General features: G+C 46.3%; 1 protein-coding gene across 2 annotated transcripts in view; it reads right to left on the bottom strand.

Annotated features, from left to right (window-relative positions):
• Positions 1–22,907, bottom strand: part of PAQR5 (progestin and adipoQ receptor family member 5) — an 82,165-nt gene that overhangs the window by 39,172 nt on the left and 20,086 nt on the right. Inside the window, exon 2 of one of the 2 annotated variants that reach the window (XM_007120396.3) lies at positions 1,685–1,851. The exons of the other annotated variant lie outside the window; for it this stretch is intronic. Within the exon in view, the coding sequence (XP_007120458.1) occupies positions 1,685–1,735 (51 nt within the window). The 5' untranslated portion in view covers positions 1,736–1,851. The remainder of the gene's footprint in view (positions 1–1,684; positions 1,852–22,907) is intronic. 2 annotated transcript variants of the gene reach the window in all.

Raw genomic sequence — 22,907 nt, 5'->3', positions numbered from 1 at the left:
CAGCCCTCAGGGGCCGTCCGGTCCTCACCCTCAGAACCCCCATACATTCAGAATCCCAGCAGTTTACCCAAGGTCCCCAGTGAGACCATTCTCTCTCCTTCACTTCTTTCCTGGGCACAGTCTCTGAACCCAACCTTGACCAAAACTCCCAGGGAGATATCCGAGCAGATACCCATAATCCCCGCCCCAAGGGGGATGTCCCCACACCGGCCCCCTGGTTTCCCAGCTCCAGGCCTTTACTCATGCCATTCCTTCACTTGGAGCGCTCTCCCCGCCTCCCAAATTCTACCCATCCTCAAACCCAATCTTACAGAACGCCCCCTTTGTGGAGCCATCCCTGATTCCCCCCTCCCCCATGATGGAAGTGACCAATCCCTCTTCTGAACCCATCTGTCCCTCTCTGAGCACACACACCCTAATCCACTTCGCAACGGAAGTGCTCCTGCACAATTTTAAATCTTCCCAACCAACAGAGAGCCCCTTAAGGGCAGGATTTGTATGTGATTCTTCTCTGGGCCCCACACAGAGTAACACCTTGCACATAGTAGGCAGTCACTAAAAATGTCACGAGTGAATGAATCAAAAGATCACCGTGTCCCCGCTAATCACAGCCACTAGTTCTCTGTGGGTAGGACCAACCGGGGCAGCGCACCAGGAAGAGATGTCTACAGCCTTGTGAGAACAGAGGTGGGCCACCTGCCCAACAGCATTGTGGGAACCTGGTCTCATTTCCAGTGTGTCTGTTACCTGCCGCGTCCTCATCTCTGCCCTTCAACAGCTCCGCATCCTTCTGATTTTCCCCCGATGCCATCTTGCTGGCATCACCTAGCCGCGCAGGCTTTTAGGAAGAGGGTTTGGTAGTTTGTCTCCTCTTAACCTTCCATTCATGATGCTGAGATCATTTGGGATTTATTTTCCTGGGGAAAGTCGTCAGGGCTTGGCGGTCGGCTGGGTGGAAAGGAGATCTCCCCTCCCTCTGTGACATCCTCCAGATGAAACATCCATGAAACAACAGTTATTCTTGTTCAGTCAAAGAGGAAGGAAACATGACACCGAAACAAGGGTGTAATGAGATGACGTTTACTTTGCAAGGGAAGGAGGAGGTGCACCACTGGCCCAGCTCACAAGCAGCAAGACCTCGCCTAAGGCTTATTAAAAACGCAGACCATCAATGCATCCCAGATGTTTCGGGGTGGCTGCCCCTGAGCACCCAGGCACAGGCGGATCAATAACTCTCTTCATCGCCTCAACACACACCTGGCCTGGGCCTCCTGCAAGGGATGAGGACAACCCCAAAGCCACACTCTGAGGTGACTCTGCCCCTGGCCTGCTTTCAAGCACCCACGGGAGCATCCTTAAAAAACTGTCACTCAGACAAGTGCTGCTAGCTTCACCTCTGTAGCTTTAGTCAGTAGTCTCAATAATGACTCTGCTTCGGGAAAAAAATACAGATGTCACAGGGAAGGGCTACAACTTAAACGGTTTTAGGATCACTTCCGTTTCCAGGTTTGGTGTAGGTGAGGGAAACAGGAGGCTCGAATTCCCCAAGGGAGTCTGGGAGGGGCTCCTTGAAGAGAGTGGGAGTACACAGAGCAGACTGGTTGAAGACATAGCAGTCGCCATGTTGCAGAGGCCAAGCCCTAGTCCCAGCCTGGAACTCAACCACCGGAACAACAGCACGTACCTGGGGAACCTGTTCTATGCTGAACAGCCTGGGGAGCTTCAGGCTCAGCATCTTGGAGCCGAGCTGGGAAGACTGGTGGGTGACAGCCGGTCCCTGTCACCAGGCCTCCCTCAAAGTTCTGACATGGCTCCGGATTCCTCTGGCCAGCCGGTGTCCGAGCTGCTTCACTGAAAGAATACAGCATGAAGAACTCCAGTGAGTGTCAGCCTAACACCAGCTGGATCAAGACTGTCAGATTGTTTACCTAAGGAACATACCCTTGCTTGTGATGGCAAAATAACCAGGCTTCCTTAAAAACAATAGTGAAACTCTCAGACTGCTGAGTCATTCACTCCGAGAGTGATAGAGGGAGGTACTTAAATCATAATAGGGCAATCATAAAATTACAGCGCTGGAAAGGGCCACAGAGGTCACCCAATGCCCTCATGTTGCACAAGAGGGTCAGAGGGGTGGAGTAACCTCCCCAATGTCACACAGCTCGGGGAGAGCTGGGGCTGCTCACTTTCCCTGCATCAGGTGCTACACCTGGACAGACAGTGTGATCCTGGGTCCGAGTCCATCAAGCGCTGTCCTCCAGATCACCCAAAGAGATGCAGCACCTCCACAAGGATGACTGGAGCGTGGTTGCCTTAAGACACACCAAAGGACCGGACCAGGTAAATCCGAGGCACTTTGAATCAGAGCAACAGGGCTGCTTAAATGCAGGATTCAGACTCTTTAATAAGCTATGAGTAATGTAAACTAGAGGAACCCAAAGCCCTCAGGGCAGGCCCAAGAAACTGAAAACTACTAGCTGGGTTCCACAAAGAAAGAGCAGAGTTAGGAGTTTACCATAGTCCATGCCTCACCTACTCCCCAAATCTGCCACCTCCTCAGAGCCCCACGGACGGGTTCTGTCCCTGCCTCCGAAGGCCCCAAGACCTTGCCTGTACCTCTCCTGCAGCACCATCCACATCTGCCTGCAGGCAAAGCCACCCGCCTAGGCCTTGTCTCCCCTGCACCCCCATCCGTCCCAACTGGGGAGGACCCTCCTGAGATGGTTGGAAACGCAGGGTGTGTGCCTGGCTCATCCCAGGCCTGCAGCAAATGCTTATGTAATGATGCAGTGGTGTTCATTCTTTGAACTTAAAGTGATTTTTTGCTATTGTGGTTTGTTTATACTTTTGCTTTTTATTATAGTTCTTTAGGTCCTATGCATTATTATCTGGAACTATGTAGCAAAATATAATATAGTTACGTTTCACCGTAAATATGCATCTTTATGGTGTAAGCAATCATTCATAATAATTGCTGGTGTAAGCAGCAATTATAAGCATAATAATTGCTGGTGTAAGCAATTATTCATAATAGTCAAAAGGTGGAAATGATAGGGATAGAGAAGGATAATTAAATAGTTTAGAAATCCCACTAGGGGATTAAAGACAGGGAGGAAGGGAGTTTGGGAGACTGTTGTAAACTAATGACCACTCGAGAAAAGAACCCAGTAACCTAGCAACAATCAGCACTACCTTGAAGGAAGACCAGGTGCATCCCAGCGCCAGACACACTCAAGCCACAAATCCCGATAGTTAAAACACAAGACAATAGATATGGGGTCTGAATCTTGTTACATGAAGTCAGGGAGTTAATGGTCCTTAAAGAGTAGCATCTCTGCATGTAACCAAGACAGGAATATAGGTGAAAGGGGAAAGAAACTAGGTGAAAGGGGACATGATACTAAAACCTGAGATGAATTACCATATTTTAGTATATGTTACCACTCTTTTGCTAATATACATATGATTTAAATAGTGCCATGACAGTCCCAGTTAAACCATGTAGGGTCAAAGGAGGAACTAATGATGTAAGCCTTGATGTCTGCCCAAGAATAAGGAAGAAGGTGGTCTTCTCCCCTCCCCACTTTTGCTTTGATTATAAAAATGTATCCCTCTTTCTTCTCAGCGCTGTGCTCCCTTGCCTGCCCGCTTGTATCTCTCACAAGCATCCTATGCTAATAAACTCACCCTTTGCCCATTGCTTTGCCTCACGCTGAATTATCTGTGCAATGAGACAAAAGAACCTGAGCTTCAGTAAGTCCTGACACCAGGTGAGCCATTTCAATTAAAAGACAGTGGGTTTGAGACCCCTCCTAAGTCAGAGCTCGTGGGTTCAAGTCCCAATCCGAGGTGCGGCTGGGTTAGAGTACCATCCAAGAAGGAGTGCTTCAGAAACAACCCAAGTGTCCACCAGCAGGTGAAGAGAGAAATTAGCAAATAAGCAAAATGCAGTCTACACACACAATGGAATATTACTCAGTCTTCAAAAGGAATGAAGTTCTGATGCATGCTACAACATGGATGAAAACTGGAAAACATTATGCCAGGTGAAATAAGCCAGGCACAAAAGGCCAAATGTTGCATGATTCCAGTTATGTGAGGGGCCTGGAATGGGCAAGTTCACAGAGACAGAATAGAGGCTGGGGGGGAGGGAAGAACGGGGGTTGTTGTTTAAGGGGTACAGAGTTTCTGTTTGGGAGGCTAAAAAGTTCTGGAAATGGGTAGTAGTGATGGTTGCTCACTACTGTAAAAGTAAAATGCACTTAAAAATGATACATTTTATGTTGTGTATATTTTACCACAATAAAAAAAGTTACAAAATATTTCTGAATGACAAAATAATATAGAAAATAATTTTTTAAAGCACATGTACATTTTACCCAGGTTAAAAAATAAAAGTTGATACTTTGCAAACAAATGAACAACACTGATGTAAGTGGGCCTGGCACGCCTTGGTCCTCCTGGTTTTCTGATCTAAATCACCAAGACACTTTCACTCCCAGATGTACCACTAATTCACCTGGTGGCAGGATGAGAGGCAACGGTCTGGTACCAGGGGAGACTCAGGCACATCAGAAAAACCTCTAGCAATAATGGGACCAAGGTTGGGTTTCCACGGACTTGCCCACCTTGGTCCCCTGGTTCTCCCTGGATTTCAATGTCATGGGCAAGAAAAAGGAAAGAAATGGTCCCTACTCTCAAAGCACACACCATCCAGGAAGGATGACCCGACGAAACATACAAAAGGAGGGTAATACTTAGTAGCATATGATTCACACACTTCATTCAACCAGTGTGTCTGGCATTTTTATCGTGTGACGAATAAGGTTAAGGGCTCAATGTAGAGCTGATTACACCCTGTGAGCTGCAGTAGTTGGAGGGAAAAGGAGAATTTAACTGAAATAAAAATTGCATAGGTTTGTGACACACAGAGTGGAGGAAAATAGGTGTCCTCCATACCACTGTATTCCTATGTTGCACAGGAAAAAAAAAAAAAAAAAGATGAAAAGACAGTCCTTGTCCCCAAGAAATGTATAAAGGAAAAGATGAGACAGATAGGCACCCAACTAACCAGGACAAGTCACCCTCGAAGGATGGGAACCCTCACCCACTCTGTGCCAAGCCTGTGCTGGTCACCTTGCCTGCCCACCTGGTCTCCTTCACCTTCACCACTCCCTCTCAGGAATTAAGGCAGAGCAGTTAAGGGCCTCGGGGCTGGATTCAAGCCACATGGGTTTAAAGACTGGTTTGCCATTTCCTGTGCAATTCCAGGCAAGGAACGTAACTCCTTGTGCCTTAGTTTCCCCATCTGTGAAATGGAAATAACAGCAGTTACTTTCTTCATAGGGTGGTGGTGGTTATGATTAAAAGAGAGAGCCTATGTAAAGGGCCTGCCATAAAGTAAAGATCCAACAAACACTTGCTATTGTTATTCATTTTCAGATATGAAACTGATTTTATATTTTGCAGGCAGGAAAACCGAGGCGTTGGAAAGTTAGAGGGCTTGCCAAAGATGCTATCATTTGATTTCCGGTTTGCATGGATGTCTGTGGAGGGAGGTTTGGGTGGGGATGGGGATGCTTCTGGATTTGTGTTATTTGATCTGAGGACTACAGGCTACGTAGAGAGAGATTGGAGACTTCGAAACTGCATTCTGTGGGACCCTAAGTTATATTCTAGGGACCACTTTTTGGGGGGTGGACGTTGTACCAGTAACTAGGAGAAACAGAAAGGTTATTTCTACCCTATTTCAACCAGAAGATGTCTTGGTTGAAATTTTTCTGAATTATAGTAAAAATATAATAACACAAGTCCTCTCTTTGAGAAAGAAAATATAAGAGGCATAAGTTTCCTTTTAAGAAGAGAAGTAACTTTGATTAAGGGGAATTAAGTCCTAGCACAAAGCACTAGGACTTAATTTTTCTTTGCTACTGAGAAAAGATGAAAAATACAGTGTTCACAAAGATGTTTATAACCTAAATGCTAAACAATGACCCTCTTTGCCAATTAATCAGGTTGAGACAAACTCACAGGTAAGACCAAACTTGACCTTGCTGTTTCAACAGTTGGAGATTTCTTGTGTGGTGTTTTTCCACCATTCAAAGAAATAAGGACTCTCCCATTAATACACTGTTATTGTGCATGTAAAATGTAAACCTTTATGTTTGTCAATACTGTGAAACATCCATGAATGATCATGGGCAGTGATTAAAGCATAGCTGATGATTTGTATGTTGTGTCTATTGTTAATCATTTCAGATTAACTGCACGTAAAATGAACTCACTGGTCTTTTTAGCCATCACAAGCTAAAGCTCTTAATTTCACCAACATTGTAAAAACCAGAGTGTAATTTCCAGTATTTCAAACTGCAGCTTGGTTTGTTGTCTCTTTTCACAGAGGTCTAGAAATAAGACTGAATAAAACAAAAGGCTTCAGAGAATTCTGAAATCAAAACACAATGTGAGGGACTTCCCTGGTGGTCCAGTGGCTAAGACTCTGTGCTCCCAATGCAGGGGGCCCGGGTTCGATCCCTGGTCAGGGAACTAGGTCCCACATGCCGCAACTAAGAGTTCGCATGCTGCAATGAAAAGATCCCACATGCCGCAACTAAGACCCAACACAGCCAAATACATAAATAAATATTTTTAAAAACCCACAACGTGAAGCTTTGTTGATATTTCAACAGTATATTGGTGTTCCTTATAGGATTTCATTTAAAATAGGATCCACGGCTTTAAAATATGTTTTAAAGCAGCTTTTTTTAAAAAAAAAGGAAAATGGGCTGTTATACACTTTCAGGGACCTGCCAAGTTCTCCTGATTTAGCCTAAAAAAAAAACAAATCACAACAACAAAACCACCACCAGGAGGTTTCAGGCTAGTCCTGCAGATTTAACCAAGGGAAATTAACAAGAGGTGAAATTTGCACCTGACTTCTTATCTGTTTCAGGCTAGTGCTCCATCCATATTCCTGGATCCTCCCCCAGTAAACTTTAGCCTACACACTGTGTATCCCAGGCCTTAAAGGACATGGCCAGCAAAACTTATCACCTCCCGAATGAATATGTTTACATATTAGGTGGCTGAATATAAACTGATGGGCTGTTTCCCCAATGAGAGGGTCCAAAAAAATATACAACTTCTAGGGATGCAAATGGTACACACTCTTTATCACATTAATTTATTAATTTAGTTAGACGTACCTGTTTAGAACCCCTTACCATATCCAACATAGTATTAATTTAATTTAATTTATTTATTTTAATAAATTTATTTATTTATTTATTTTGGCTGCATTGGGTCTTCGTTGCTGTGCGCGGGCTTTTTCTAGTTGCAGTGAGCGGGGGTTACTCTTCATTGTGGTATGAGGGCTTCTCATTGCAGTGGCTTCTCTTGTTGCGGAGCTCGGGCTCTAGGTGCACGGGCTTCAGTAGTTGTGGCTCGTGGGCTCACTAGTTGTGGCTCGTGGGCTCTAGAGCACAGGCTTAGTAGTTGTGGCGCGTGGGCTTAGTTGCTCTGCGGCATGTGGGATCTTCCTGGAGCAGGGCTAGAACCAATGTCCCCTGCATTGGCAGGCAGATTCTTAACCACCGCACCACCAGGGAAGTCCCAGTATTAATTTAAAAATATTGTTTTTCCACTCCTAGTTCATAGAAATGTGTGTTCACAATCTTTGCATGCATCCTTGACAACAGTATCTTCATAACACAGCCACTCTCTGGAGTCACCTAACACAGTTTAAGTAAAATATTCTCATTTCCATCTAAGTTATTTGAAATGTGTTTAATGCTATTGCTAAAAATGTACCCCAAGTCACAAGTATTCATTTGCTATTATGACACTGTAGGCAATTTGCTTTCAAACACTTCACACAGACAGTGTGATGTGAAAATGTTAGTTTTAACCCATACCCCTAGGGTGGTGGTTCATTAGCATTTGAAAGACAAACCTTAAACTCACATTCCAGAGGCCACAACTTTGGTTCAGTTGGGATTATTTTTGATCAACACCAGAGGGTTTACTAATTAGCCAGATGGATGCTGTCTCATTGGAGAAATGAGTGGAATTAGAGATATGTACACTGATGAGAAGTGTTGCCCAGGCACCCTCCCTCCTGCATGAGCAGAGGGTGTCCCAAAGTGGCTTCCCCTCTGAATGAGCCCAGATGAGCCCTATAAGGAGGATTCTGGGCTTGAACCCACAAGAAGTTCAGCTGACGCATGCCACCAGACAGCTGTCACATCAGCTCACACGAACTTTCAAGAAAGGTGCTTAAGAGCCCCTAAGAGGGTAGGTTGCAGGGACTTCTGCCAACAAAACAGGTCATCTTAATGTTTTTGTGCCCTCTTGCTGGAAAATATTTGTATGGGGGGAGGGAACAGGGGGGTGGAACTCAGCCTGAGACTCCCACTGTGCTGCGCCACCTGCCAGTCAGGTTGGGGGTCCTCTAGCCCTCATGGACCTCGAAGTACTGAGAGTGCCTGAGACTGTATTTCCAGGAACTTTACACGTGCTCGGCTGCAAGTCACACCACCATTTTGTGTACCACTAAGACCGAAAAAACACTGTCGACAATTATAATCATGAGACAGCACTGACTGGAAGTGAATCCTGATTTCAGAGCTGTTTTTTTTAAAAAAAAAAGTGCACGTAGTAATTGATGAAATACAGTGAGGGTAAACGAGCGATTGGCTCGGGTCAGTCTCCATAGCTACTCTCTCCAGACCCACTACTCTGCTTTTTACAGGGATCATTAAAAGCTCCTTTACAACAAAACCAGTACTTGCAAATGGAAGACCAGATTCCTGGGAATAAATCTCAATCTGTATTACATTTTTTGTCCTTCTCTCTTTTTAAATTGATTGTGTATGTCAGGTGTCTTCTGAAAGGACCCCAAACAAGCATTGACGGTGAGAGTTTCAGGTGACCGTGACTTCCTTCAAGCAGCCCATACAGCCCATTGTTCAAAATACAGGAAGAGAGTGACCCTAAATAGGAAGAACTCTGGATGGACCCAGCTCCCTCTTTTCTGAAAAATGTTATGTTGGAAAACATAAAATTCCTCGCTGGGCATACATAGCAAAGGCAAAGAATGCTGTTTGGTAGGGAATCTCTCCATTGCTTGCTTTTAGAAAACTACAAGCATGAGATCAGGAAGCTCCTGAGAGGCCATCTAGTCCAAATTACCAACGGATGCGTGGATGTCACTGAGGGCATTTCAGACAAGAGGTCATACATTTGACCCAAAGAAGTGAGGTTACCAGCAGGAGTTCAGGTTCCGTGAGAAGCCAGTGGGCAGTAAGTGGAGAGGGGACCAGAGTCACCTTTTGCCCCTACTCATCGGTCCGTCCTAGGCTGGGTGGGCCCCAGAGCTGTCTGAACTCTAACTGGTCCTGATAAGGCCCCAGCTTCCTGGATGTGGCAGGAGGCTGCTGGCTAAGGTGCAGCTGCTGGTGAGGCTCGGGGTCTGAGTCACACTTCAGACCCTCTGCCTCCTCCAGGCCTGTCGAGATGTCCTTCATGGTAAACAGAAAACAGCCCTGAGCCCAGGAGGTGACCGGGCAGAGTTTCCATCCCATCACTGTACCAGAGGACCACCAAAGGTCCTCAATACCACAGAGGACTAACGTGCCCTTGGGGAAGAGGGTGGAAGGCAGAGCCTAGAAGCGGCCCCCACGCCACCTTCAGATGTGAAAATCAAAATCTTTTGAGTATCAAAGGACACTATCAAGAAACCAATAAGAGCCCATCGACAGATGAATGGATAAAGAAGATGTGGTACGGAAATGCAATGGAATATTGCTCAGCCATGAAAAGGAACGAAAGTGGGTCATTTGTAGAGACGTGGTTGGACCTAGAGACTCTCATACAGAGTGAAGTAGGTCAGAAAGAGAAAAACAAATACCGTACGCTAACACATACATATGGAATCTAAAAAAAAAATGGTACCCATGAACATAGTTGCAGGGCAGGAATAAAGATGTAGACACAGAGAATGGACTTGAGGACATGGGGTGGGAGGGCGAAGCTGGGGCAAAGTGAGAGTAGCATGGACATATATACACTACCAAATGTAAAACAGTTGGCTGGTGGGAAGCAGCCGCATAGCACAGGAAGACCAGCTCGGTGCTTTGTGGTGACCTAGAGGGGTGGGATAGGGAGAATGGGAGGGAGATGCAAGAGGGAGGGGATATGGGGACATGTGTATGCATATGGCTGATTCGCTTTGTTGTGCAACAGAAACTAACACAGTATTGTGAAGCAATTATACTCCAATAAACATCTATTAAAGAAAACAGAGAGAAAAACAAATATCATATATTAACACATATATGTGGAATCTAGAAAAATGGTACAGATGAACCGGTTTGCAAGTCAGAAATAGAGACACAGATGTAGAGAACAAACATATGGACACCAAGCGGGGAAAGCGGTGTTGGGGTGGTGGTGGTGGGATGAATTGGGAGATTGGGATTGACATGTAAACACTAATATGTACAAAATGGATAACTAATAAAAAAAAAGAAAAAATATATTGACAGATAAAAAAGGAAAGTAATAAGACAGCTCACAGAGTGGGAGAAAATATTTGCAAACCACATATCTGATAAGAGATTAATATCCAGAATACATAAAGAGCTCCTACAACTCAACAACAACAAAAATCAAACAACCCAGTTCAAAAGGACTTGAATAGACCTTTCTCCAAAGAAAATATACAAATGGCCAATAAGTACACAAAAAGATGCTCAGCACCACTAGTCTTTAGGATAATGCAAATCAAAACCACAATGAGATACCACTTCACACCCATTAGGTTGGCTATTACAAAAAAGAAAGAAAGAAAGAAAAGAACAAGTGTGGATGAGGATATGGAGAAATTGGAACCATAGTGCATTGCTGATGGCATTATCAAAAGGTGTTAACTGCTGTGGAAAACAGTATGGTAGTTCTTCAACTGGTTAAACAGAATTACCATATGATCCAGCAATTCCACTCCTCAGTATATATGCAAAAGAATAGAAAGCAGGGACCAAACAGATGTTTGTACACCCATGTTCGTAGCAGCATTAGTTACAAAAGTCAAAAGATAGAGACGATCTAAGTGTCCATCAACAGATGAATGGATAAGCAAGATGTGGTATATACATACAATGGAATATTATTCAGCCTCAGAATGGAGTGATATTCTGACACATGCTACAACATGGATGAACCTTGAAACCATGCTAAGTAAAATAAGCCAGACACCAAAGGACAAATATTGTATGATTTCACTTATATCCGGTACAAAGTCAAATCCACAGAGAGAGAAAGTAGAATGGTGGTTGCCAGAGGCTAGGGGGAGGAAGGAATGGGGAGTAATTGTTTGATGGGTACAAGAGTTTCTGTTTGGGATGATGAAAAAGTTCTGGAAATGGACAGTGGTGATGGTTGCACAACACTGTGAATGTACTTTGTGTCACTGAATTGTACACTTTAAAATAGTTAAAATGTTAAAGTTTATCTTGTGTATATTTTCCTGCAATAAAAAGAAGTATATTTTTAAAAAAGCATTGTGAGCTTTATAGTCTGCTCCATAACCTAGCTATGTTTGTATTAATACAAAATTTTATTTTCTCCAAATCTTCCAGAAAAAGTATAAATCATAAATATACATATTGTCTTAGTCCCTACAGGTTGCTATAACAAAATACCATTACCTGGGTAGCTTATAAACAACGAATATTTATTCCTCACAGTTCTAGAGGCTGGAAGTTCAAGACCAGTGTACCAGCATGGCTGGGCTCTGGTGAAGGCCCTCTTCCAGGTTGCAGACTGCCAACTTCGTGCTGTGTCCTCACATGGCAGAAGGGGCAAGGGGGCTCTCTTGGGCCTCTTTTATAAGGGCACTAAACCCATTCATGAAGGTTCTGCCTAATTACCTCCCAAATGCCCCACCTCCTAATACCAACACACCAGCGTTAGGATTCCAACATATGAATCCCGGGGGGATGTAAATATTCAGACCATAGCATGCATACACACACATATACACACAGAGAAATTATATACAACTTACTGCTGCAAAATCCCTCCTTCTTTGAGAAGCACAGACTAGTACAACCACCCTTAATCCTATTCTATTGATAAAGACCCCAGATAGGAAATGACTTGTCTGAGGTCACTCAACGTTGGCTTGGCAAGGTCAGGATGAAACGAGGTCTGTAATGAACAGTGGGAACATATACATAGATGGCCAACAGGATTTGAAAGACCAGCAGTCCCAGTGCCAGCTCCGAAACCCACCACAGGGAGAGAAGAACCAAATCCCAGGAGACTGAGCGGGTCTCTCCTTAGCTGGATGACTTGTACCTGAACTCCAGCCTGCCCACGGCCAGGGTCACAGGCCCACCTCAGCAAAATACACACAACTTCCAGATAGCTCGCTAATAATTAAAACCACGATTACCGAGTCTGTTAATGCAGTGTTTTCCAAACTGAAGCTCACAACCTGTCAGTAGATCATAAAATCAATTTCGTGGATCATGACTAGCATTTAAAAATAGAATAGTTTGCAAAATAAAAGAACAGAAAATATCAGCGAATTGCATAGAGTACAGATAAGTATCATTTTGTGATATTTCTGTTATGTATGTTATGTATATTTGTGGTATTACGTATCACCATATGTGTGTACTGGGTTGTAACATAAAAGGTATTTCTTTTTTCCTAATATTTTTTCCAGCTTTATTGAGGTATAATTAACAATTTAAAATTATATATATTTAAGGTGTAGAACTTGATTCGCTCTACATATTCATCATGAAATAATCACCACAATAAAGCTAATTAACATATCCACCACCTCACAGTTACCATATATTTTTTTACAATGTGAACACTTAAGAGATCTCCCCTCTTAGCAAATTTCAAGTGTACAATACTGTATTGTTAATTACAGTCTCAGTATTTTGCACAGTAGATATCCAGAATTTATTCATCTTGCATAACTGAAAATTTGTAGCCCTTGACAAGCACATCCTCATGTCTTCTCTCCACTGCCCATCCCAGCCCCAAGGGTATTTCTTCCTGAAGGTCACAGTCAAAAAAGTTTCTAATGTCACAGGTCACCTGTACTGATTTTGGGGAGCTATGGCTTTTTTCATCTAGAGTCACACACACCGTGACGTGTCCATGGAGTTTAGGGGGGACCAAGGCTGCCAGGTATCTAGACAGAAGAACAGCTGGACCAGAAGCGCCCCCTTTGATATACTGTAACAAGCCCCCTGGCCGTCCTGAGCTCGATGGATGTTTGGAAGGCTGCGCGCCAGCTCCTCAGAGGATCCGCCCCCTCCCTCCGAAGGCCAGGAGTGGCTCCAAGCCGTGGAAAACAGTTGGACCCTCTGGGTGTGTCTACCAGTCAGTGAATGAGGGCCGTGTTCTTTCCAGAAAGCTGTTCCTGCCCCCGCCGCCCCACCCTGGAAACTGGCCCCGTGGGCTGGGCAGGGCACCTCCTGAGGAGGTGTGCTCCCCAGAGGAGCCTGCTCTGCAGCCTCCGACGTGGGAACACCTACACACACAGCCCCACCCCACGGGCGCAGGGAGTGTGCCGCTCACGCAGACCCGGCTCTCCCCGGGTCCCGGCCGGGGGAAGGCCACCGGGACCCAGCAGGGCACTGCTAGTACCGCTACCTCTGTGGGCCCCCCAGAGTGAGCACAGGCTGGGACCCTGAAACTCCTGGGGTCTCTCCACACTGTCTAGGCTTCAGGCCCGACCCCGAGCCTCCAGCATCGCGCAGCAGGGCTCCTCCAGGAAGGAGCCTTCCCCAGACCGCGCCGCCCACCCCCTCTCGCTCCTTTCCCTGAGCACCTCTAGACCAAGTGAGGGAATGGCGATCACAGACTGGGCTCAGGCAGACCTGGGCTCCAGTCCTGGCCTCTCTGGCCACTAGCTGGTGCCCCGGGGCATATGTTGCCTAACCTCAGCTCGGGTCCCATCCCTCACTCGTGAGCTTCGGGAGAAGTGAAGGAAGCAACGTGTGTGGGCTCTTTGCATGGAGCCAGGCCTGCAGCAGACACCTCAGTCACTGGCAATTATTATTACTAGCCCGGTTGTATATTGTTCTCTGATTCTTTTAGGTGTGGTTGTTTAGGCAGCCACAATTTAGATTCCTTGAAGACAGGGCCTGGATCTGTTTTAATATAAAAGAAGAGACCCAATAATAGCATGTTGAAGCATGTTGACTGTTCTACTCTGAGGTGGTCCATTGGGAATTCCCTGGCGGTCTAGTGGTTAGGACTTGGAGCCTTCACTGCACCCTGGTTCAATCCCTGGTCAGGGAACCAATATCCTGCAAGCCGCGTGGCGCAGCCCAAAAACAAACCAAAAGAAGGGGTCCATTCATTCATGTGTCCATCCATTTATCCATGAAATGAGGCTGCTAGGTGCTGGCACTCCACTGAGAGCTGGGATGCAGGGTGTAACCACAAGCTGCGCCTTGTGGGAGGGACACACAGAACAAGGGAGGTGCACAAACCAGTGACCCAGCGGGTTAGATGCTACGTGGATAATGGAAACAGTTCTGTGGAAGCATCTGGGGGAGGGTGGGGTGCTGTCAGGCTTGAGGAGAAGGTTAGGGTCAGCTTTACAGAGCAGGTGACGTTGGTTTGAGGCGTAAGAGGTCAGAGAGGATCGGTCAGTTTGAAGAAGGCACAGCTGTCAGGAGGAACAGCTCGTGCAAAGGCCCAGAGGCATGTTACAGGAACAGCAAGTCACTGCTTTGGGTTCCGTCAGCGGAGTGGGAGATGTGTGTCCTCTTCTGCCTAACTGGGGGCAGAGCTGGGCGGGTGCCAGGAGGAGGGACCCCAGGGTTGCCATGGGGGCTGGGGGCGAGGGGTGGGGGGAAGGTCAGCTTCACTAGGGAGGTGTTTTTGATCTGTTTTCCCATACTTGCTTGCTCACCCATTTTCCCACAGGAGGCAGCTGCTTGGGCGGGAGGGGAAGGCACAGGTCGGGGGAGCAGGAAGGCATTCTCTGGGGGCGCCTCCTTCCCTGTGCCCTGGAGACCTCCGCTCACTCCTGCTAAGGATTCCACCCCCCAGAGCCGTGTTTGTCCTCAATGTTCCCCTCTCTAAAACTGGACTTACTGGGACATCTCTTCTCCTTCCCCTCCATGCAGCCACTGAAACTTGAGATTTGCCCAGGTCTCCATTGCTTGCCCCCTGCCCTCTCCCTGTTGTCAACTGCACCCAAAGCATTTTCCCTGGAAGCCCCGGACCCGGCCCACAAGCAAGCATTGACACAGGCTACAGTGAGTCCCCAAAGCATTCAAGCCCCTGCCCCAGCCGCTGGGGAGACTCAGCCTTCTAGACTTCCTAGCCTTCTGTGAGGGCCTCAAGGAGCTTACAGTCTGATGGAGAGGTGAGAGGGACAGGAAACTGTCCATGACCAGGGATAGGGAGCTCCAAGGAGTCCAGAGAGGTGAGAAGACCTGCGTACAGGGTGGGGTAGAGACAATGCAAAGGAGGAGCGTAGTGGGCGGAGAGTATGGAAAGCAGACTTAAATGGCATGACCCTGCCGTGATGGATACATGACAGTATGCACTTGTGTGAAGGCCCGTAGAATATACAACACAAAGAGTGAACCCTAACATTAGTTAACAGTCATGTGTCAATATGGTTCATCACTTGTAACAGATGTACCACACTAACGCAAGATATTAATAATAGGAGAAACTGGGGAGGGGGAGGGAAGGGGTACTGGGAACCCTTTACTTTCTGCACAGTTTTTCTAAAAACCTAAAACGGCACTTAAAGAAAAAAAAAGTCTAGGGCTTCCCTGGTGGCGCAGTGGTTGAGAGTCCGCCTGCCGATGCAGGGGACGCGGGTTCGCGCCCCAGTCCGGGAAGATCCCACATGCCACGGAGCGGCTGGGCCCGTGGGCCATGGCCGCTGATCCTGTGCGTCCGGAGCCTGTGCCCCGCAATGGGAGAGGCCACAACAGAGAGAGGCCCGCGTACCACCAAAAAAAAAAAAAGCTCCACAATGGGAGAGGCCACAACAGTGAGAGGCCCGCATACCGCAAAAAAAACCCAAAAAGTCTATTAAGGGAAAAAAAAAAACCTAGGCCAATATTAAAAAATCAAGGGACCTCATGTAAAAACCTGGACTCCAGTTTCTCTTGACAAATCGAAAGATCTACAGCCCTGGGTCAAATTCGCCCATGGCAGCAGCTGGCTGTCCCTTCCTGTGGGGAAAGCGAGGGAAGTCTCTGAGGTTCACGGTAGCCCCCATGTGCCAACCAGGCCTGGCCGGGAGCTCTGCGTTTGGAGACCTGGTGATAAGGGTCAGGTTTCCGATCACAGGGGTCTCAGAGGGTCATGTCCCAAGGGCTGGGAAATGGTGACACCCATGAAGGGAGGGAGGAAGACCAGGGCAGTTTTCAGTCAAGTTGGATTCGCATAGATTGCAATTTAAAAATGTGACCACATTTTGGAGGAGAAGTTGAGGCTACATATCAATTTAGGAGGTAGAGACAGGTGACTTGCAAAGCACTTGAGGTTTCTCAAGGAGAGGAGCCACAGACAGAGGAGCCCAAGGAATGAGAAAAGGGTTCCTAGGACTGATGGGGCAAAACTAACAAAGTTGGGATGGGGAGGTGGGGCAGGGGTGGTGATATAAAGGATTCGCCCAGTACCTCAGTTTCCCTGGCAAGGCAAGGGTAGGAAAAGAGGTGACTGGGGCTTAAGGAGGATGGAGCTTGGGGCCAGCTGTTGTCGGGCAACATTGGGGAACCAGCCAGGTGAGAGGTGGGGAAGCAGGGAGCGGCTCCCTGTGGGCAGGGTGCTCATCCAATCTGCTTGGGTTAAAGTAGCCCCTGGGGCTGGAAGCAGAAATGGAGAGTGAACGGGAAGATGCTTGGTTATTTACTCATTCACTCCGCATACATTTACTGAATACCCACTCTGTGTCCAAGGCTATGGTAGGATGTGGGGATGGAGAAACAAAAATGATGATTCCACCCCTTAAGAGCTCACATTTTAGGAGCTCGGCACTGACAACTGACACAAAGTACATCTGATGGTCAAACTGTAGTTAGAACCAGATGCTTCCAGGGGAACACAGAGGAGAGACATCACATTAGGGAGTCAGGAAACACCTCTTGAAGAAACGAAGCTTGAGCTAAGCCTTGAAGAACAAACAAGAGGGCTTCCCTGGTGGCGCAGTGGTTAAGAATCCGCCTGCCAATGTAGGGGACACGGGTTTGAGCCCTGGTCCAGGAAGATCCCACATGCCGCGGAGCAACTAAGCCCGTGCGCCACAACTACCGAGCCTGCGCTCTACAGCCCACGCTCCACAACAAGAGAAACCACCACAATGAGTAGCCCCCGCTCGCCACAACCAGAGAAAGCCCGCGCACAGCAACAAAGACCCAACGCAGCCAAAAATAAAAAATAAAATAAATTTATTTAAAAAAAAAGAATAAACAGGAGCCCAGCAGCCACAGAGGAGCGAGCATTCTAAGCTGAGGGTGTAGCAGAAGCCAAAGCATGGAGGAAGGAAGAGCTGTCCATAGTTCAGTGTGGAGGTGGCATAGGGTGTGGAGTGGCAGGTGGCCAAGGCGAAGCCTGGGAAGATCCCAGGTGAAGGCTCAGTGCGGACCCCGTCTGATGCGGTGGGAATGAACGCACTGGAGGGGTGGGGGGGGGGAGTCAGGACTGGAAGTCTCAGGGATGGTAAGGTTAGAGATGGTGGCTGGCGACCCTAGGTCAGGTAAGCAGGATTATGAGGAGGGGATGCAGGCCACTTTCAAACCCTGGCTCCATCATTTACTGTGTGCCCTCGGGCAGATTACTTAACATCTTCAGTTTGAATTCTCTTATCAGCTAAATGAGGATACTAAAAGTATTGATGGCTCTTGTGAGAATGAAAAGCCATGGTGTCTACCAGAGAACACTACTGCATCCTAAACCTTCTCAATTCTGCATTAATGCTCCTTCATGCTGCTTCTGTGTTGGTTTATAATTCTGCTTGAAAATGGATTGTTTCCCCTTGTCTCTGACCCACCTCCCTGGCTGGAGCTTAGGCTCATGGGTGCGCCACACACTGGGGTGGGGTTGCCATGGTGACCTCCTGTGCAGCGTGAAAGGAATCTTTCCTTTGTTCCAGCTATCCCAGCTATTCTAGATATTTACTGCTAGGCAATTATTGCACATCTAAAAAAAGCTGAGTGATACTCTTTAGCACGTTGTAGAGAAAAACTGGAAACAATCCAAATTTCTGGCAATAGAGAGCTGGTTGGGTAAGTTATGGTACATCCATGTAAAATTGTACTGTGGGCTATAAAAATGTTACAGATCTGTGGTTATGGACAGGAAACGGTGTCATGACATGCTGTTAAATGAAAAAAGCAGGTTATGGAACAGCATAAATCTTGTAATGCCATCTATACAAAACTGTGTTCCATTTAAGTGCTTGTATTTATGGACAGAAAAGTGTTTGAAAGGATGCCACAAAGTGTTCACAGGTGTTCTCTCTAGACGGTAGGGTTTACCTCTTGGGATTTGCTTTATTCTCTCGCTTCTACTTTTCTATAACGTTAGAGTTTGCCCACAATGAGCATGTGCATTACTATTTATTTATGTATTTGTTAATTCATTCTTTTTTTTTTTTTTTTTTTTTTTTTTACCAAAGCGCCAATGCTATTAAAAGGAAATAAATGAATGAGTCCTCCAACCGTTGGCCAGTCTTGGATAAACTAGCTATGCGAGCCAGCCCAGGGGTTGCAAATATTGGCATTTCCTCATGAGAAGCTCTCGTCTCAAGCCTTCCTCCATGCGTCCCCAGCCTGCCTGCTGGCCCAGGGACAACGCTGGCCTTGCAGTCCCCCATTCAGGGTCGCTGGGGCCCAGGTTCCAAAGCCAAATAGCTGACACGTTTTGGAAAAGCCACCACCTTTCCCCAAGAGGCCTCAGGGGCTCCCTCTGTGCAGGCCATGGTGAAGGGGGAGGGGGACAGGGGTGCCCTGCACTGGGAGCGCCGGAAGGTCATCAGTAGTAGACACACAGTGAGCCCGTTCGGCATGCAGGGCACCGTGCTCGCCCTGGAGGCACGTGGAGGTCCAGGCAGACACTGGCCGCCCCCAGGGAAGGGGCTCCAGTCTCGCGGAGGCCCCATCCTGCGAAGGGCCAGGAACTCCAAACTCCTCAGAGTTCCTGCAAGGCTCCCAGACTCACGGTCCACACCTTAGGCTCCTACCACAAAACTGTGGGGTCCCTTCTGGAAGGCCCCAGAGGCCCCCGCTCCTTATAAGGCATATCCTCGAGCCCGCAGTAGCCTCACCCGTCCCCAGCCTTGAGACACCCCCGACGCCCACCACCCATCCCTGTCCTTGCACGCACCGGGCTTTCACACTTCCATGCTTTTGCCCTTGCTGATTACTCGGGGAGAGACACCGCTCCCTCCACGCTCTCTTCTTGACGGAATTCTACTCATTGCTCCGGGCTACGCTCAATACCACCTGCAAGGGTCTATATCATCCCCTTTGCAAACCTCAGGGTGAAATGAGCTCTGGCTCCCCTCAAGACTGGCCCAGTCTGTCTTGTTCACTGCTCTGTCCGAGGTGCCCAGCCCAGGACTGGGCCTGGCGTCACTGTGGAATGAACACGTTTACTGAATGACTGAACGATTCTGCCGTCCACTGCACTCTGAAACCTAGAGACAGGGTCTGGCCCACTTGTCTAGAAACTTCCACCCAGTGGTGGCAGGCTCTGTTGGTGAATCCTGCACTTCCATGCCAAAATGGTCTCTTTTGCTTGGTCTAAAATTTTTATTTCAGAATTTTTTTTTAAACATCTTTATTGGAGTATAATTGCTTTACAATGTTGTGTTAGTTTCTGCTGTATTTCAGAATTTTTAAGATCTGAAATCTCAAACCACCTGTGAAAAAAATGTATGAGACAACTGGGAAAATCTGAACACAGGATTTTTTTTTTTTTTTTTTTTTTTTGTGGTATGCGGGCCTCCCTCTGCTGTGGCCTCTCCCGTTGCAGAGGACAGGCTCCGGACGCGCAGGCTCAGCGGCCATGGCTCACGGGCCCAGCCGCTCCGCGGCACGCGGGATCCTCCCACACCGGGGCGCGAACCCGGTTCCCCTGCATCGGCAGGCGGACGCGCAACCGCTGCGCCACCAGGGAAGCCCTGAACACAGGATTTTTTATGATAACAAGAAATGATCAATTTGTAAGATATAATAATAGGATGATGGTTACATTTTTTAAAGGGCCCTTTTCACTTCAAGATGTATACTGAAGTAGTCACAGAAGAGATGAGATGATGTCTGGAATCGGCTTCAAAAGAATCTGGCAGGAGCAGGGTGTATGGGTAGGGGTATAGGTGAAACAAGGTTGGCCATGAGTTGATAATTGTTGAGGCCAGGCATGGAAATTCAGTATACTAATCTCTCAATTTTGGTATGTTCTTGTTTGTTTGTTTGTTTGTTTGTTTGCAGTACGCGGGCCTCTCACTGTTGTGGCCTCTCCCGTTGTGGAGCACAGGCTCCAGACGCACAGGCTCAGCGGCCATGGCTCATGGGCCCAGCCGCTCCGCAGCATGTGGGATCCTCCCGGACCGGGGCACAAACCCGTGTCCCCTGCATCGGCAGGCGGACTCTCAACCACGGCGCCACCAGGGAAGCCCTGGTACGTTCTTAAAAGAAGACAATCACAATGTAAAAAAAAAAACCCAAAAAACTAAAAGAAAACGCTGAAATGTGAAATATGTCTTAAGTTGTTTTCAGACATTGCATGGCAGTAGACAAAGCAAAATGCTGTTGCAAGGATAATTATTACTCTATTCACAGACTTTCCTAACGTGTGGAATATCAACATGACAGTTTTGAAACTGACACAGGAAGTGTTGCATCAGAATCTCCATCTGAACAAGATAAAACTAAATAACTTAAGGACAAACCAGAAATGCTTTAGAAACAAAAACTATGGCTCCTTATGAATAAAAGACTGCAGTCCCAGAAAAAAAAAAGCCAAAAGGCCTTGTCAGTGGAAAATGTTCGAAGATATCTCACAAATATATCTTCTTACCATTCCCCAACTAGGGTAGAGTCAGGAAATCTTTTTCTAGAAAATGTTACAGAAAAAAAATACTTGTGAAATAATTATACTACCAACTTTGATTTTAAGATTCTCCTCTAAAAGGGATCAAATAATTCATCTTCCATTTTTCATGACTAGATTTTATGCTTTGGGGCTTGTTTTGTTTTGTTTTTATTAAATTTATTGGAGTATAGTTGCTTTACAATGTTGTGTTAGTTTCTTGCTGTACAGCAAAGTGAATTGGTCATACGTATACATATATCCACCCTTTTTTAAGATCTTTTTTTTAATATAAATTTATTTTTATTTTTATCTTTGGCTGCATTGGGTCTCTGTTGCTGCACGTGGGCTTTTCTCTGGTTGCAGCGAGTGGAGGCTACTCTTCGTTGTGGTGTGCAAGCCATTGTGGTGGCTTCTCTTGTTGGGAGCACGGGCTCTAGGTGTGCGGGCTCAGTAGTTGTGTCTCACGGGCTCTACAGCACAGGCTCAGTAGTTGTGGTGCACGGACTTAGTTGCTCCATGGCAGGTGGGATCTTCCCGGACCAGGGCTCGAATCCATGTCTCCTGCATTGGCAGGCAGATTCTTAACCACTGCGCCACCAGGGAAGCCCCAGATTTTATGTTTTAGAAGTGTGTAGATTTCAATGTTTGGAATACTTCATTTTTGTTTATCTGCTAATATAGACCTTAACCACTGCGCCACCAGGGAAGCCCCAGATTTTATGTTTTAGAAGTGTGTAGATTTCAATGTTTGGAATACTTCATTTTTGTTTATCTGCTAATATAGACCAGAATTACAAGGTCTGTTTTTATAAGTTTACATTTACTTGAGGTTCCAAAATGTTACACAATTTTTGTCTTTAAAATTATTAAATACTTACTTTTACTGATTTAAATTTTTAAATACCTTCTTATAAAATACAAAGACGGAGCCTCATCCACCAGAGGGCACACAGCAGAAGCAAGAAGGACTACAATCCTGCACCCTGTGGAACAAAAACCACATTCACAGAAAGACAGACAAGATGAAAAGGCAGAGGGCTATGTACCAGATGAAGGAACAAGATAAAACCCCAGAAAAACAACTAAATGAAGTGGAGATAGGCAACCTTCCAGAAAAAGAATTCAGAATAATGATTGTGAAGATGATCCAGGACCTCGGAAAAACAATGGAGGCAAAGATCGAGAAGATGCAAGAAATGTTTAACAAAGACCTAGAAGAATTAAAGAACAAACAAACAGAGATGAACAATACAATAACTGAAATGAAAACTACACTAGAAGGAATCAATAGCAGAATAACTGAGGCAGAAGAACAGATAAGTGACCTGGAAGACAGAATGGTGGAATTCACTGCTGCGGAACAGAATAAAGAAAAAAGAATGAAAAGAAATGAAGACAGCCTAAGAGACCTCTGGGACAACATTATACGCAATAACATTTGCATTATCGGGGTCCCAGAAGAAGAAGAGAGAGAGAAAGGACCCGAGAAAATATTAGAAGAGATTATAGTTGAAAACTTCCCTAACATGGGAAAGGAAATAGCCACCCAAGTCCAGGAAGCACAGCGAGTCCCATACAGGATAAACCCAAGGAGAAACACGCCAAGACACATAGTAATCAAATTGGCAAAAATTAAAGACAAAGAAAAATTATTGAAAGCAGCAAGGGAAAAACGACAGCATACAAGGGAACTCCCATAAGGTTAACAGCTGATTTCTCAGCAGAAACTCTACAAGCCAGAAGGGAGTGGCATGATATACTTAAAGTGATGAAAGGGAAGAACCTACAACCAAGATTACTCTACCCAGCAA

This window comes from Physeter macrocephalus, chromosome 11 (assembly GCF_002837175.3).
Source record: "Physeter macrocephalus isolate SW-GA chromosome 11, ASM283717v5, whole genome shotgun sequence".
Lineage (NCBI taxonomy): Eukaryota > Metazoa > Chordata > Mammalia > Artiodactyla > Physeteridae > Physeter > Physeter macrocephalus.
The sequence above is the reverse complement of the archived record's forward strand: the minus strand, read 5'-3'. Positions and strand labels throughout refer to the sequence as shown.